At 42.5% G+C, this 16,930-nt stretch overlaps 2 protein-coding genes across 2 annotated transcripts in view; both read left to right on the top strand.

Annotated features, from left to right (window-relative positions):
* Window positions 1-16,930, top strand: part of LOC145425244 (ribonuclease inhibitor-like) — a 206,948-nt gene that overhangs the window by 69,301 nt on the left and 120,717 nt on the right. The window lies entirely within an intron of this gene.
* Window positions 3,776-15,270, top strand: LOC145426164 (protein NLRC3-like). The gene is made up of 5 exons (XM_080299702.1): window positions 3,776-3,854; window positions 5,303-7,094; window positions 8,605-8,778; window positions 12,576-12,722; window positions 15,093-15,270. Exons 1-5 carry the CDS (start codon window positions 3,776-3,778, stop codon window positions 15,268-15,270), a joined length of 2,370 nt encoding a protein of 789 aa, XP_080155828.1.

Genomic DNA, 16,930 nt, shown 5'->3' with positions numbered 1-16,930 from the left:
ACCACATATTTCTAAAGCAGCACATGAAGGTGTGGCTCACACACACACAGGTGAAGGAAACAGCTGCAGTATTAAAAACTGCTTCACTGTCTACAAATATATGAACTGAATGTTTCTTTCAGGCTGTAAAAACCTTGTTTATCCTCCATTACAGTCCTGCATTCAGAGCATTACTTCTGTTATATTAGTACATGTATTTTATTCTGATGAACACATGAAACTCTGAGCTGGATTGAATCCATTGAATCAGAGTCCAGGACTCAGACTAAACACACTGAATGTGTCCTGAGCTCGGCCGCTGTTCCACAGTAACTGCTGTCAGAGTCACTGTTACTGAGTTAGCTTAGCTAGCAGAGCAGCTAGCAGTTAGAGTATGAACTCTGTAAGCAGTCAGCTCGGTCCTGGACATGGTTACTGACATAAAGCTGCTCTCTGCAGCCATGTTTGACCTGCTGCTTTGTAGGACTACAGTAATGGAGGATTTGGAGGCTGAAATGGGCTCTGTGACACTTTTTGTAGTGAACTGATGAAAGCTGCGTCTCAGATGGATGTTAGTCCAACACATCAGACACGACCTCTGCAGCTCTCAGTTGATGTGCACATGAATGATTTGTGTTTCCTCTGCAGGTGAAGGTAGAAAGTGTGTGTGAGCTGATGTGAATTGAGCAGCATGGATCAGTGTGAGGACAGAGAGGAGGGAGTCCCTCCCTCTAAAAGCACTCTGTGTGGGGAACATGAGAGCCAGACCAAAGCTCAGAGGTGAGATGACCATCTCTAACTGTCCATGACTCTTCTCCATGTCACAGCTCAGCACTCACATCACTGCTGCATCATTATTCACAGGAACCAGCCTGGACCTCCACCCAGCTCTGTGTCCTCTAAGAGCAAACGGGTGAAGCATTTCTTTCGTAATTTAGGGCAAAAAAAGTCATCTGACAAAAAGTAAGTTCATGTCAGTATTAAAATGTTTGAAATTTTAATCAGCTTTTTACTATTTAACGATTTAAATAATAAACTATTTACATAGTTTGTTTATACTTTTTATGTAATGTATTGGTCACATTGGATGTGACACATGTTTCATGTTCACTTACTTTTAGCGTCAATCAGAAACCATCCAGCTCTGTGTCCTTAAAGAGTGACTGGTCCAATCATCGATTCATTGGTTTTAAATCCCAGCCTGTGTCTGCTGCAGAGAGGTGAGCTGTTAGTAACAAGAACTCTCTGATTTACATGATTTTGATGTTTCCTGGTTTCTAAAATGCATCTCTGTAGCAGAGCAGTGTCTCCAAGGACACACAGGCTCAGCTGTAACTGTCAGTTTATCTGGTTTAAGACACATTTGGACTCAATTGGCTGTTTTTAACTATGTATTTTAATCAGAGGTGTAAATTTAGACCTCACACATCTGGATTATAAACTATGATAGAAACAGCTGCTAGCAGTGGGTAGTTTGACTTTGATACGCTGCTCTAGAAAGCAAACAAAGGTTTGTGCAGCTCCTCTTCAGAAAAGTGTTCAGAGAGCAGCTGCTGTATTAGACAAAGGCTCGTCGTGTGAGCCCAGATGTGTGTAACAGCTGGATGAAGGAGAACCATCACAGTCACGTCTCCATCCCGCCTTTATTAATGAACTTCCTGTTGCTTGCAGATGACAGGAACACAAAGTGTTTGTGCCACGTGATGCTGCAGGATTTGTTAACGTGTCCATGATGGTAACATCTCCTCGTCTAACTGCAAACACATGAGCGCTCCTAACGGCAGCTATCACAGCCACACAGGCAGACTGTGTCTCACTGTTGCATTCAGGGACATTTGTTTTCCTGTAAAAAGCTGAACTCTAATCTAAGAGGACTGTTACTGACAGGAAGCAGCTGCATTATCTGCAGTCTGTGTGATCACAGCTGCTTCAATCACTTCATCAGAGAATTGATCATTGAATAAAACATGTTTGTGTCTGCAGAGGTCAGAGGTCACAGTCTGCAGGATCCAGCTGTCCGTCTATAAGGAGTGATGGGTCCAAAGGTCATCCTCTAAACTTCAGTGCTGAACCTGGACCAACGAGGTCAGAGAACTGTGATGACTCCTTTACATGTTTGTGTTTTCCTGGATAAATATGACCAAAGATTCATTAAAAAGATAAAAATCTTAGACTTTGTCCTGTAGCGCTGTGTGGCAGGCAGAATTGGACCCAAACACAACAGGATGAAGTCAAAGAGGCAGCTTTATTTCAGCTGTGAACATGCAAACAGCAGAAATAAGGAAACATAACTGTAGGTTTGCAGTGAATGAAGCCTCAGCTCGACGCTCCACTTTGTCCCTCTTTTCCTTCTCCAAACAGCCACATCAGGAGTCTTTGATGGAGTTTTAAAATATTTAATTACAAATGTCCAAAGATGGGTTCAGGATACCTGAATCCACAGTTATTAAAGCTCAAATAGTTCACAGGGTTTGGACTTTGTTAGGTGACGAGAGAACATCAAAGTGTTTTTTATCTTTAAACAGTATTTTTATCACTTCAGTTGCTCTCACAGCCCTGTTTGTTATTTTACCAGAGCTCTTATGTTTCACTCAGTGCTCCCACCAAACACCTTGGAGGACACATTAGTGTGATTTAGATTTCATTGGTGCAAACACCAGTCACACAAGCTAACCCATGGAGGCAGCAGCAGGCTTTGTGTTTGGTAAAGTCTGCTGGCTTAAACTAAGAGAGTTTAGTTTGTTAGCACAAAGAGCTGTCAGCTAAAGCCCCGAATGCACTTTGAATACAGACGAACTGAGAAAAACACTTGAAATACAGCAAACAGTCAAACTGACCACAAGTTTTTCAGCTGATCATCCACAGCAGTACATTTAGCATTCATGCTAGCAGCAGGCTATGACTGTCCACAAGGCTTAATATACGTGTGTGTTTGATATAATGCCAACAAGTACAAATAGGTGTTCTTACAGGTCTTAATCACAGAGGTCTGATAAGTCTGGTGACTTTCACACTCAGCAATTTTGCTGCCTTTTATTTTATATTGGCCTTTTTAAAGCCCTTCAAAGTCTCCCACATTCATACAGAGCTTTTAACACCAAACTCCTTTACAGTCCTTCTCCTCTCACACACGATCACACGACTGATTTGTCTGCAGCAGCTGTGTTACTGCTAGTATTTTATTATGTGTGTAATCTCCTCATATTGTTCCTGTGGTTTAGTTTGACGTCCTTCTACAAACTCAGCTGCTCTGTTGCTGATACACGTCTCCATGAATATGATTGATCAGATGCTGCCAACACCATGTGTTTCATGTGAGCGCTCAGCTGAAACCCTGGGTTGACTTATCGAGTTAATAACAAGCTTCACGTGACTGTGAATGCTAAAGTGAATCCAGATAAAGGAAAGAGACCCTGCTAATGTTGGACTCACTTCTTAGTGTAGATCCCAGGAGGAAGTTCAACATAGCCATTCTTTGTGCTAGCTCGACAAAACCTGAGACCACAGTGCAGGATAATGATCATCATCTGTCTCTGTCAAGGACATTTAAAATCCACAAATAACAAACATAATTATATTTGATCATTAAAAATATGTTTTCAATTAAAAAAGCATGAGCACACTGGTGGATTACAGAAACATGAAAACTCGTTAACAGTAAAGTTAATTTAGGTGTAAACAAAGTGTCAAACATACTTAAGTAGAAGGACTGATGTCTGTGTTAACCCTCACATGGGCTGTACAACATTATATAGGGAGACAAAAACAGAGATTATCGTAGCCATCGCTCTCTCGCATGGACGTGGCAGTCTTGCTGTCTGCTGCGAATCCTCCCCGTACCTCCGTGACCTCGTCTGGTATCTGCTCCCTCCTCTGTAAGAGACAGTAAAGGAAAACACGTCTCTGCCCAGTCTTGAAAATCTAATCTTATCATCCATTGTTCTTCTAGGGCCTCTTCTTCTTGTGGCCTCAGCTAACTGCTAATATTTAAATGGCTAACATTAACATGTGTGCCAGCCAGGTTAACATTTATGATGAACTATGATTAATTAACTGATGTTGAACCTGGAGCTTTACTGACCTCTGAAATTCCTCCTAAAGTGTTATTCAGTGTTGTGACAGTCAGCTGCTTCAGCTGCTGCTGGGATGGGCTGTGGCAAAGAGAACAGAGAAAATCCAAATCAGAGTTTTTCTCTGAATTAAAAGGAAACAACAATATATTCTACATGGTGAAACTGATGGTTTCTGGTGTTTGGGTCTGTTTTTCTGTATTTATGCAGATAAAGTGTAAACTCAGATGAATTATACCATCAAATGTTAAAGGAAAATATCAGGATGAGTGTCTGTGAGCTGAGAAGGACGTGAAGCGAGCAGTTTATCCCAGAGCTGAAGCTGCTCTGTGTGCAGAGATGAGCTCAGATTCCTGCTGTGATTGATCAACAGTCACAGAAATGTAGACTTGTAGTTATTACTGCAGTATGGTCACAGCAGATACTGATAAACATGTATTATGAGGATGGATGATCAAGTTTCTCACTCTCTCCTTTAAATCTCAGTTTTTTTCTTCTTCACAGTTTATCTGTTAATTTATTAATGAATAACACTGAAAGAGTTTCTGTTATATTTCCCCTTGAACATCAGCTTATTAGGGCGGCATTAGGAAATAGCCCCCCTCCAAAGAATGAATAAATGAATGATGATAATAATAAAATGATTCAAAAGCAGAGCTCAGAGTGGTAGAATGGTCAAACATGGATCCACGGGTGGTTCAACTGCATTTGGTGACGTGACCAAAGCAAATCTTTCAAATAATCCCACCATCAACGGGATGTTGTCTCCTTTACTACGGTTACTTTACTTGGTCACCGTGTGAATTTCTTTGAAATGAACCAAATTCTTTTATTTGTTGGTTGTTGCATATTTAACCTCTACAGTCAGGAAAGGAGGAGATGAGGCCTCAACAATGTTGGGTTGTAGCTGTGCTTCAGGTTAGAGTGAGTGTCCATGGAATAAATGTAAGTCAGTGAACTGGAAACATGACTGTGTTCAAACTTTGTTTCCTTTTTATAATGAGTCTAATCAAAGGTGGACAGAAGTATCTCCACTGTGACTTTTCTGTGTCACCATCAGAGCTTCTGCACAGTGTGGAGAAAGATCCAGAAGCAGAGCTGGACTGCAGACAGCCAGTCAGAGCAGCTGTGTACAAAGTAAGACTGAACATCTGTCTGCTGATGGACTCATTTCTGAAAACTGGACTTCTTGTGTTGTTCAGACATTGAAGAGTTTTCTTTCTCTTTAGTCTCATTGTTTTTCTTTCTTTCAGCAGATGTTGGTCTGCAGGAGGTTTTAGATGAACATAAGATCAGTCTGAGGAGGAGATGTGAACGTGTGACTGAAGGAAGTGATGAAACAGGAAGTAGAACCCTCCTCAACAGGATCTACACTGAGCTCTACATCACAGAGGGACAGAGTGAAGAGGTTCATACCCAACATGAGGTGAGGCAGCTGGAGACAGCTTCCAAGATGGACGCCCTCCATGACGCTCCAATCAGGTGCCAGGACATCTTTAAAGCCTTACCTGACCAACAGAGACCCGTCAGAGTGGTTCTGACCAACGGCGTGGCTGGTGTTGGAAAAACCTTCTCAGTGCAGAAGTTCACTCTGGACTGGGCAGAGGGCTTGGAGAACCAACATGTCAGTGTGGTGGTTCTGCTTTCATTCAGGGAGCTGAACCTGATCAGAGATGAGCAGTACAGTCTTCTGGAGCTGCTCCATGTTTTCCATCCAACATTACAGAAGGTCACAGCAGAGAAGCTGGCTGTCTCTCAGCTTTTGTTCATCTTTGACGGCCTGGATGAAAGCAGACTTTCATTGGATTTCACCAACAGGAAGCTGCTGTCTGATGTCACACAGAAGTCATCAGTCAGCCAGCTGCTGACAAACCTCATCCAGGGGAATCTGCTTCCCTCGGCTCTCGTCTGGATAACTTCCCGACCCGCAGCAGCCAATCAGATCCCTCCTACATGTGTTGACAGGCTAACAGAAGTACGAGGCTTCACTGACGCCCAGAAGGAGGAGTACTTCAGGAGGAGATTCACTGATGAAGAGCTGTCCAGCAGAATCATCTCCCACATGAAGACATCCAGGAGCCTCCACATCATGTGTAGTATCCCAGTCTTCTGCTGGATCACTGCTACAGTTCTGGAGCACATGTTGACTACAGAGCAGAGAGGAGAGCTGCCCAAGACCCTGACTGACATGTACTCACACTTCCTGCTGGTTCAGACAAAGAGGAAGAAGAACAAGTACCATGAGGGACGTGAGACGAGTCCACAGGAGCTGACGGAGGCTGACAGGGAAGTTCTTCTGAAGCTGGGGAGGCTGGCGTTTGAACATCTGGAGAAAGGAAACATCATGTTCTACCAAGAAGACCTGGAGCAGTGTGGTCTGGATGTAACAGAGGCCTCGGTGTACTCAGGAGTTTGTACAGAGATCTTCAAAAGAGAGTGTGTGATCTTCCAGAAACCAGTCTACTGCTTTGTTCATCTGAGCATTCAGGAGTTTCTGGCTGCTGTCTACAAGTTCCACTGTCACACCGACAGGAAGACAAAGGTGCTGAAGAACTTTTTGGGAAAAGAATACAACAAGTCCTCTCTGGATGATTTCCTGAGCAGAGCCATGTATAAATCCCTCCAGAGTAAAAATGGCCACCTGGACCTGTTTGTTCGCTTCCTTCATGGCCTCTGTCTGGAGTCCAACCAGAGACTCTTAGTAGGTCTGCTGGGTCAGACAGAGATCAGTCCAGGAACCATCCAGAGAGTCATCAACAACCTGAAGGAGATGAACAGTGATGAAATCTCTCCTGACAGAAGCATCAACATCTTCCACTGTCTGATGGAGATGAACCACCTCTCATTATTTCAGGAGATCCAAGAGTTCCTGAAGTCAGAGAACAGATCAGAGAAGGAACTCTCTGAGATCCAGTGCTCAGCTCTGGCCTTCATGCTGCAGATGTCAGAGGAGGTTCTGGATGAGTTGGACCTGCAGAAGTACAACACATCAGAGCGGGGACGACTGAGACTGATTCCAGCTGTGAGGAACTGCAGAAAGGCTGGGTGAGTCCAGATGTGATCATTAACATCATTGATCAGTGTAGGTTAGTAGTTTAATTTTGAAAATAAAATCAGATTGTAAGCAGAAAGTGTTTGTGTCCGTACGCTGCAACCTTCCACACCATTCCTTTATTGTACAGACTCAGCAGCAGCTCCATGGATCCCAAATCCAAGAGTGGAGAACAGATTTGAAGTGTGTCACATCCATGCAGTCACAGCTGTTTCCACCATGTTTCCACTGATATTAATCCTGTTCAATGACACGTTTCATATCAGTGAATATGTTCTTTAGGACGTCCACTGACATGTTTAAGTGTCCTGCTGGAAATCACTCAAATCATCCATGAAATCCATGAAAAATCCTTTTAGTGTTTCTAACTTCACCCTCTGTCCTCTCTCTCTCTCCATCCTCCTCACTGCTTCTTTCACTGATAATCACACAAACATCGTATTCAGCTACAAAATAACACAATAATATCATCTGATGATCATTATTATAAGAGCAGGATCCATATTTGATATCAGAGTAACACACTGCTTGGTTATGTGCAGTCATCATCAGTGACTGTGGGTCAAACAGAAGCTCTCTGATTGGTTGCTGACCTTGGTCACCTGTCCACTCTCACCTGTTTGTGTTTGCTCTCTCTTTGCTGTCTCCATCCTCTCTCTCCTTTCTCTCCCTCTCTGTCTTTGTACGTCACTCAGGTCCAATGGAAACAGTGACATTTACAAACCAATCAAAGACAAACTGATCCATGTCAGGTTATAACAATATTCAAAGTGAATACAGGCTGCTGCTGGACACAGACAGGTAACATCATTTTGACTTACTGTCACCTGGATCTGGACTCATAAACACTGAAGCCCTGAACAGGAATACAAATCATTTTCTGCCAACTAGCGACACAGCAGCAGATAATGGCTCAGAAAGCTCAAATGAGCCAATCATTTCTGTGTTTAGTTCCCCTGAAATCAGATCTGATATCAGCAGCTCTGAGTTCATTCATCATTATTGTCCAGTGATGAGATTTCTGCTCCGTTTGGTAACAGTCAGCAGGTTTTTCCTGCGTGTGGACGTGAACAGTCGTACCTGACAGCAGGTAGCAAACAGAGATCATCTTTCCAGCTGGAACTCTTCACTGAGCTGAACTCATTCAAAATGTTCTGGAGTCAAAACAGGAAACAGTCCAAATGTGTGTCTTCACTCTGACTCTGGATCAGATCTCAGTGACAGACTGTGGACATTATGGAAGCCTAAATGTGACACCATCTTCCTCCTTCATCTGCAGATTAAAGCCAAACAAAGATTCTCATTAAAAGTCTGCAGGTCTGAGAGAGACTCAATTGTTGTGTCATGTCAAACACAGTAAGAGGAGCTGAAGCACAGATGTGAAGAGCAGATTCATCAGATTATGACCTCACTCTGTTTTGTCTTCATATACATTCAGTCTGTGTTTATAATGCAGATTTTCTGCTTTTATAATAACACATTTTATATTTTCTATCATCACAGACTGACTTACTGTGGACTCTCAGAGTCTCACTGTGAAGTTGTGGCCTCAGCTCTGAAGTCCAACCCCTCCCATCTGACAGAGCTGGACATGAGTTGGAACAAGCTGCAGGATTCAGGTGTGAAGCTTCTGTGTGCTGGACTGGAGAGTCCAAACTGTCGACTGGAGACTCTGGGGTGAGTTCACTGACTGCGGCTGTTGTTGTTTTTCTATATTTCATGTCTTTGATGTTTGAAACTTTCTTCAGTTCCTAAATGTTCAGGATGTGTCTGAAGACAAATGTGAAGAAGTTTGAGTGCTTTCAGAAATGTTGTCTTTCCAAACGACTGAACAAGAGTTTTTCCTTTTGGCTCCAAACAGAAGTGACAGACTTGAGCAGGGTTCATTTAAAGGCTGACAGAAGTGGAGTGGTGACGGGGAGATGTTTGACAGGACAGTGTTTCAGCCACCACAGGTTCATGTTGTGCTCCATCAGTCAGTGAAGATGAAGTCGGTGCTGATGAGGCTGTAGAGTGTGTGAGGGATGTGAATGAGGATGATGAAGATCTGATGATAGCAGATAAAAACAGGCTGCAGAGACTTTGAGCCATACAGGGCACACAGTGTGTGTACAGAACAGCTGAAATCATTATGGAGGCCTCACTGGAATATGGAAGCATCACAGTACAGCTTCAGTGAAGCTTTAAAGTCTCTGATATGAGATGAGAAATGAAGCAGCCAGAGCTTTTTCATGAGTGGAAATCCACTGTGACTGTGAGCTGCTGCTACAGCCTCCAGATTAGCCAGCAGCTCATCCTGCTCAACATTTCCTCACCAACTTTAATGGAAGTGTGATGTTTTCAGCTGGAGTGATGGTCAGGGTGGCCTCCCTCTCCTCTTCTTCTCCTCTTCCTCTTTCATTTGTAAAGCCACTTCTGCTGCTTTCATTCATTTGGAAGTCCTGTAGCTGAGTTTGGGAGAGACTAACAGCCTCGGCAGCAGAGGGGAGAAAGGCTTGTGGGGATGAACAGAAAAGTATTTAACCAGCATAATATAATCTGCAGTATGATCATTGCTTTAACAACGTAACAGATAGCTTTAAGATGGCCTTAAGATGTTTATGATGATATTAACTTTGTATTTCAGGTGCAGTTATAACTATTTTATACATATTGCATATCTGTGCTTATTTGAGTTGATGTTCAGGTTCTTTAAAGGTTGTAAGCCTCACTGACGTGACTGTTCAGGTGATACATGTTGAGGGAAAACTAGAACATAGAAGGAATTGCAATACATGCTTACAAAACACTTATATCAGGTCATTTTATATTAAGGTTTTAGTAGAGGTTCTTGGTTAAAACATTTATTTAGTAGAAGACATATACATAGTCTCAGTGAGCTTCTGGTCTAGTGAGAGGTCAGAGGTGCAACAGGTGAATTGAGAAAGAGCATTTGAGGACGAGACACAGACAGTAGGAGGTGAAGAGGTGACACAAAGAGCATGTGAGGTCAACACGTACACACACATTAGTTAAGATTTATTTAGAGGGGAGATCAGTTATGCCTAGACAAGAAAGAGGAACAATTCATTTTAAGATAAGAACGGAAAGTACCAAGCCATGAAAATAGAAGATGATTTTCTGGGTGAAAAGTCATGATGATGTTGATCTGATCTATGTATAAAATGTACCGGTGACGCATGAAGGGGCGTCAGTAAACAAACCCTGATGTTATAAAATAATTGTTTGTGCCTTAGTAAGTTGAAGATCAATTGCTGTTTTCAGTGATCTTCCCACGTGTGAATTAAATCTTCGTTTGACTTCACCCGGCCGGACCAGTGTGGTTATTTTTCGATCACCTCTTGTACCCTTTCTCAACTTTTGAATCTTAACAGGCTGTAACACCACCACTTTACTCTGTTCTACCTGTCACATCATTTTATCAGGAAACAAATATGCTCATGTTTTTACTATGTTTGTCTTGAAGATGTAAGAAGATCACATGGTGCTTTTTATTATTGTGTTGGTTTGTTTCCTGTCTCTTGGATGGAGCCCAGCTGTGCGTGGCCCCTGGGCCTGTGGTCAGAGTGTGTGCTGGATAATCCGGCCCAGGATGAGGCCAAACTGACATGGGATGAAATGTCTGTCACATAATTGAGCTTAGTGTAGTTTCATTTCTGCACAATTTAAAAACAACCAAAACTTTATTCTGTCTTTTCTATGTTATACTGTAGACGTTCTTTGATACTGTGTCCAAAAGGAGCAGCTTTTACTTTGAAGGGGAGGCGTCTCTGTTTCCTCTTCAGGTTGGATGATGGAAGCAAATTAGTAGCTGTGTCCCAAAACGTCGGCTGCATCCTCCAGAGGCTGCATTTGAAGGCCGATTACATCACAGCCAGGCGATGAAGGCTGTCCGTATTTGTCGACTCCTTCAAATGTGGCCGACAAATGCGTCCTTCATTTCCCCGAATTTGAAGGATTCGTCGGGTGTGTCCTTCGTGGCCCACCATATCCCAGAATTTATATCCCAGCCAAATTTCAGCTGCCAACAATGGCGGCAGATTTGTGACGTTTACCGTGTTTGGTCTCAAGTTAGTTTGTTGTCTTGTGTATTTAGTGTGTAGCTGTTGTTTTGTTTTGTGTGTCAGTTCTACTAGTGATCGTCACAGTTGCTGCCTTAAAGCCAACAAAGGCAGATTGCAGTGTAAACGCTGAGTGACACACCTGCTGTCAGACCTGCAGGTTTATCCCTGTGCTGTTCTCATATGTGTTAGAGTGACACAAACTATTGTTTGACACCTGATTGTTCTGTAAATAGTTTGAAATGATTATATGAAAAACGTCTGAGCCTTGGCTGCATTTTTTGGTAAATAGTACCATATAACTTTGTTGTTTGCAAAACGTGTGCGTATTTTTAAAAATGTACAATCTCTATTTGCATTTCAAGTTATGAAGATGATTCGTTAAACATGTGTGTGGTTTTTACAGTCAAAATATCACTTTCTACTTGTATTTTAAATTTTGTCTGAATTTAGATAAATTGTGCTGATACAGTTGGTCAAAATGAGAAAATAACAGATTGGCAAGATAAACTGTTTTTAAAGGTAAAATATAGAGGCCACATCAAAAGTAGTCAAGAAGGGTTAAAGGCTAAAAGCAAAGTTGTCACCAAGTACTGTTTATATTTGTGTGTATTGCTGCAGCTTTTTTGAGTATTAATTTGGTGCCTTTGTGTGAAATAATGGTATTGTGAGTGATCCATATAGTCACAAAGAATAGCCACTTGTTTCTGTGCTACCAAAGTTCCCCGGCTTTCATTCAAAATGTGTTTATCGTCAGCACCTGCACATTAAACTACTTAAACATTATAAATGTCTTCAAGCTCACACTGAGGCCTGTGGGGTACTATCAGCCACTGAGACAGTACACACATTTATATGTGTTTGTATATGAATATTTCATACTTTAAGACTGCCTGTTTATTTAAGGGAGATGAACAAAATACATTGGAATTGTACAAAATAATATCATGGATGATAAATTAAATAGATTTTAAGTAGATGCTTGTGCATTCTTAAAGTCTTATATGTTGAACTGAACTATGTGATCTGTTCAAAGCCTTAATCTTAATTTGAAGTGAAATGTGCATTTTGAGTTTATACACTATGTATATAAGGCGACCGTTTCCTTTTGCAGTATTTTTGTGTGGTGTACTTTTCTATGTCTTAACAAAAGGGGAACAAAGGTGTTTAAGTTCACCTAGGATGATGTGTTTTAATTTTCACATGGTCTTGCTTGAATTTGACCCTGACAAAGGCGTATGAACTCTGTCAGCTGTTTGGAGTTTCCATTTTCTAAACTTCTACATTCTGAACCTTCTTCAGCTCTGAACAGATGATGAAACACTGAATGATTTCAAGCTCACACTTTGTCTAATAAACTTACATCTTTCATTCTTTATACAGATTGAGTCTCTGTGGTTTGTCAGAGATCAGCTGTGATTATCTGGCAGCAGCACTGAAGTCCAACCCCTCCCATCTGAGACAGCTGGACCTGAGCTCCAACTACAAGCTGCAGGATTCAGGAGTGAAGCATCTGTGTGGTTTCCTGGAGAGTCCAGGATGTGGACTTGAAACTCTGAGGTCAGTCAGCATGTTTTAGTTGTGCTGAGATGAATATGATGTGAAAGTTGTGCTGACACTAAACTGCAGACATCAGGCTGATATTATACTGATCCACACTGAGGATCTTCATGGTAAAGTCTGTTTTCTTCTTCTCTGGTTTAGTCCATTGACTGCAGCAGAACAATGTTCACATTTCAAACCTTCAAAGAAGAAGAAAAATCCTCCACTGGATAATTCACTGTGAAACTCTCCAACTTTTCATTCCACCTTAAAGTCTGTCTGACACTGAAATCCAAAGCAAAATGTGCGTTTGCTTTACAGACAGCAGTCCAACACAAACATACACACATCATCCAAAACACAGTCCAACATCCAAATCTCCTCCACTGCCAGCATGAATGATGGGAAAGAGAAGGAGGAACACTCTGACATTCAGGGTTAGAATGAGTTTCATGAAGCAGACTGTGAAGATCAAAGCTGCATTAGAAAGCTTACATGAATGAATGAGTGGACAGAAGTGGACAGAGATCATCTGAAGCACTTCAAAGGCTTTAAATCAGCACATTTCTCTTTATTCTTTATCAACTCTGTTAGTTTCTCTCAGTTTTCTGTGGAATGAAGCTAACAGCAGGCTAATAAGATGCTGACCAATAGGTTTCTATTAAAGGTTGTAATTTGTATATGAAAAAGTGCTTTGGCTCAGCAGGGATCAGCTTACAGGTAGAATACAGCTGCTGGATGGGATTAGCATGTCATAGCTATCTACCAAACTGCTAACTGGGGGATTTCAGGCCATCTATGGATCATTTTTGCTAACTGTTTATTCAGCTTAGGCTCACAGGGCTGCAGCCTGTGCCCTAGCTGTCATAGGGCAAGAGGCGTGGTCCACCTGCACAGGTGAGCAGTCCATCACAGGGCCAACAGAGAGAGACAGAGAAGCACTCTCTCACATCCACACCTACAGCCAATTTAGAAGCACCAATGAACCTAAGCAGCATTTCATTGGACTGTGGGAGAACATCCAACCTCCACAGAAAGGCCAACAAGCTTCAACCTACAACCTTCTTGCTTTAAGGCACTAGTGCGAACCACTTTTCCCCATTTCAGCCCAAATCCTGCATCTTCCTGTTTCTGACTCCAGGCCAGCTCCACTAACACTTTCTCATCAGACACTGCCACCTAGTGGAGGAAGTCTTAGTCCCATTTGAAGCTTCAGATTACAGTTAGTTCCTTTACAAAGAGGTGGAGGTGGTGGGGCCACAGCACCATCATCACTGAGTGCCATAGGACACTTAACCTTTGTTTCCATATGCTGGGAACTTCCTGTTGTTCCAAGGAGGACTGGAAAATGTGTGAAAATCTCCCAGTCAGTTCCTCACAGCACACTTCAATCATTTCCCTCCCACAGCATCAGGACCAGGGCTTTTTCTCTCTTTGGTCCCACTAAGAGATTTCCACACAAACACCTCATCAGTGGGACTCTCAGAGCTACCAGCCCTTTGCTACAATCACAAAGCTCTTCATTGAAATCAATGATATCAAAGCTGGAATCAAATGAGTCCAAGTCTTCTGCTGATTCAGCATCACATTCATCTTTGCTCCTTGTTCTGCATCCCCACCATGGACTTCCTTCCTTTCCAAGCCAGCCTTGAGTGTCCTTTATTCAGCTCATCCTCTGCTTTACTTTTACACCTGATTTTAGCTGCTTTATCTCTCTTTCAACAAGTTTCTGTGCCTCAATCTTTTTCTTCTCTCCCTCATAACAAGACAGCTTCTTCTGCCTGAGAACATGTTGGAGTGATTTACTAATCCAGGGCTGCTTATTGGGGAAAATACTTCCTGTTTCCAAAGTAATCCCCATTTTTCCCAGAAAGAAATGCAAGTAGAAATCGATGATCTAAGTGAGAACATGAGCCTTTAAAAAGTCCCAGTGGGTGCAGTCAAAGCAGTCCCTCAGTCCCAGTATATAGTCTTTGGTCCAGACTGGAACAACTGTGTGCCCAGTTTGAGCTCTCTTCAGTCCTGTGACCTGACAGACCCAGAGGGGCCATCACATCACATTTAGAAGCTCCCATAATGGAGCCACAACACATGTCCAACACTTAGTCTGTCTTGTTGGACCAACTGGAAGAAATGATTCAAGGACTTAGTCACAGAACAGAGATTCAAATCTCCAAAATCCAACTGGCTGCATCAGGACATATAGTCTGAAACTCTGCACAGTTTCCTGTTTGAAGCTGCTTCCTGTTGGCTTCAGCTGTTTGGAGTTTCCATTTTCTAAACTTCTACATTCTGAACCTTCTTCAGCTCTGAACAGATGATGAAACACTGAATGATTTCAAGCTCACACTTTGTCTAATAAACTTACATCTTTCATTCTTTATACAGATTGATGGACTGTGGTTTGTCAGAGATCAGCTGTGATTATCTGGCAGCAGCACTGAAGTCCAACCCCTCCCATCTGAGACAGCTGGAGCTGTACTACAACAACCTGAAGGATCCAGATGTGAAGCAGCTGTCTGATCTTCAGCAGAGTCCAGACTACAGACTGGAGACTCTGCTGTAAGTAGAGTGATGGAGTGAGTGGGTGGTGCTGTCAGCAGTATTGTACTAAACACAGTCAGTATGAAACAAAGATCCAGTGTTTCCTGTAAAGCTGCAGCTTCTCAGTGAAGCTGTGAGAGGAGAATGGTGACAGGCTTCAGGATTGGACACAAACACTTCCTGTTTCTGACCTTTATGGTCACCATAGTAACGGCTGACACGCTCTGATCAAACGCTGTCAACAGCCAATCAGCTCTCTGAACAAAGCAGCACGCAGACCAATGACTGCATTCGTTTCCAAGTTTAAAGCAGTGAAGAACACAGTCTGTAGGTGAGGAAGAATTTAGTGAGAGCAGATGTTTGGATGGAATTCCTCCAGTTAACAGCTGGAACCGTCCATCTGGATTGTTGGGCTTGTTGTTGGGGTTCCTACAGAGCTCAGAGTGGACACACCAAGGTTCTTCTAATGAATGAAAGTCCAAACTCAAACTAGGAGGGAAAAACATTTTCATCAACTTCAATAAAAATCCAAAGATTAGAAAAAGTGAAGCAACAATGAGTCCTAGTACAGTCCCAGCACTGAAGTCCCTGCTGCTCTTTATACTGGATGTGCTGCATCACTGACTGACAGCTGATGAAGAGTCTCTGGAAACACTCGTTTATCTCCTCTGCTCTTCCTTCTTCTCTCTGCAGGTGGAGGTGGTGGTAAACAGGACGGTGTGTGTGCTGAGAGAGGAGGAGCTGTGTCCTGATGATCCAGAGAGGTTGAAGCAGCAGCAGCTTGTGTGTAGAGACGCTCTGACTGGGCCATGTTACTGGGAGGTGGAGAGGAGAGCTTCATCCAGCAGTGACTGACAGAGGAATGAGAAGAAGTGCAGATGACTGTCAGTGCTGCAGAGTGAACTGCTCTGAGAACAGCTCCACTGTCAGACACAATGTAGAGTCCAGCATCATCCCTGTGTGTCCCTCTGGATCTGACAGAGGATCATCAGTGTATCTGGACTGCTCTGCTGCTGCTCTGTCCTTCTACAGTCTCTGCACAGTCTCTGTCTGACTCTGGCTTCAGACCCTCCTGGATCAAACTCACCTGGAAAGACTTTCAAACATCACTCAATAGATTTGAATACAGAATATATTTGATATATACTGTAGATGTACTGTAGAGTTGCAGTTTGTCACTTGTAAATACAGTCTGTGAGCAGCTGTGAGCTGAAAGATCTTTCTAGAAACACGAAATGTTTTCACTCTTCTGTTGCTTTTTCATATATTTCCACAACATTAATATTGATCCCACCTGTCTCACCTGTTTCATGCTTTTATACATAATAACAGGACACGTGTGATCTGAGCGCTGCTGTGGTTGCTGTGCTGCACGTCTTCATTTAGATAACAGAGACATCTAGTGGTTCAGAGGGAGAACTGCAGGAGGTGGAGCTGTGTTTTAGCATGGAAAACTTTTTATCTTTTAGGCGCAGATACAAATATGACAAGTATCAGTGTGAGATACAAAAGGTCACATCAGTCAGCAGAGGGAACAGTGATCACACAGCAATGTAAGAATAGAAACATAACAGTGAATCTGGACATGTATACAGAGGGAAGCAAACAAACAGGATGTAACACTACATTAAAGCCACAAATGGGAAGAAAACAAAGCCAAAGGAAAATATATTTGATCTCAG

Source organism: Astatotilapia calliptera, chromosome 3 (genome assembly GCF_964374335.1).
Source record: "Astatotilapia calliptera chromosome 3, fAstCal68.1, whole genome shotgun sequence".
Lineage (NCBI taxonomy): Eukaryota > Metazoa > Chordata > Actinopteri > Cichliformes > Cichlidae > Astatotilapia > Astatotilapia calliptera.
Note: the sequence above shows the minus strand (reverse complement) of the source record. Positions and strands in the feature narration are given on the sequence as shown.

Excerpts from the sequence above, each read along its gene's own strand:
- LOC145426164 (XM_080299702.1), top strand. The coding sequence starts at position 3,776 with ATGGACGTGGCAGTCTTGCTGTCTGCTGCGAATCCTCCCCGTACCTCC. Across the intron at positions 8,779-12,575 it reads TGTCGACTGGAGACTCTGGG|CTGTGATTATCTGGCAGCAG; the intron begins GTGAGTTCACTG and ends GTCAGAGATCAG. Across the intron at positions 12,723-15,092 it reads TGTGGACTTGAAACTCTGAG|ATTGATGGACTGTGGTTTGT; the intron begins GTCAGTCAGCAT and ends TTCTTTATACAG.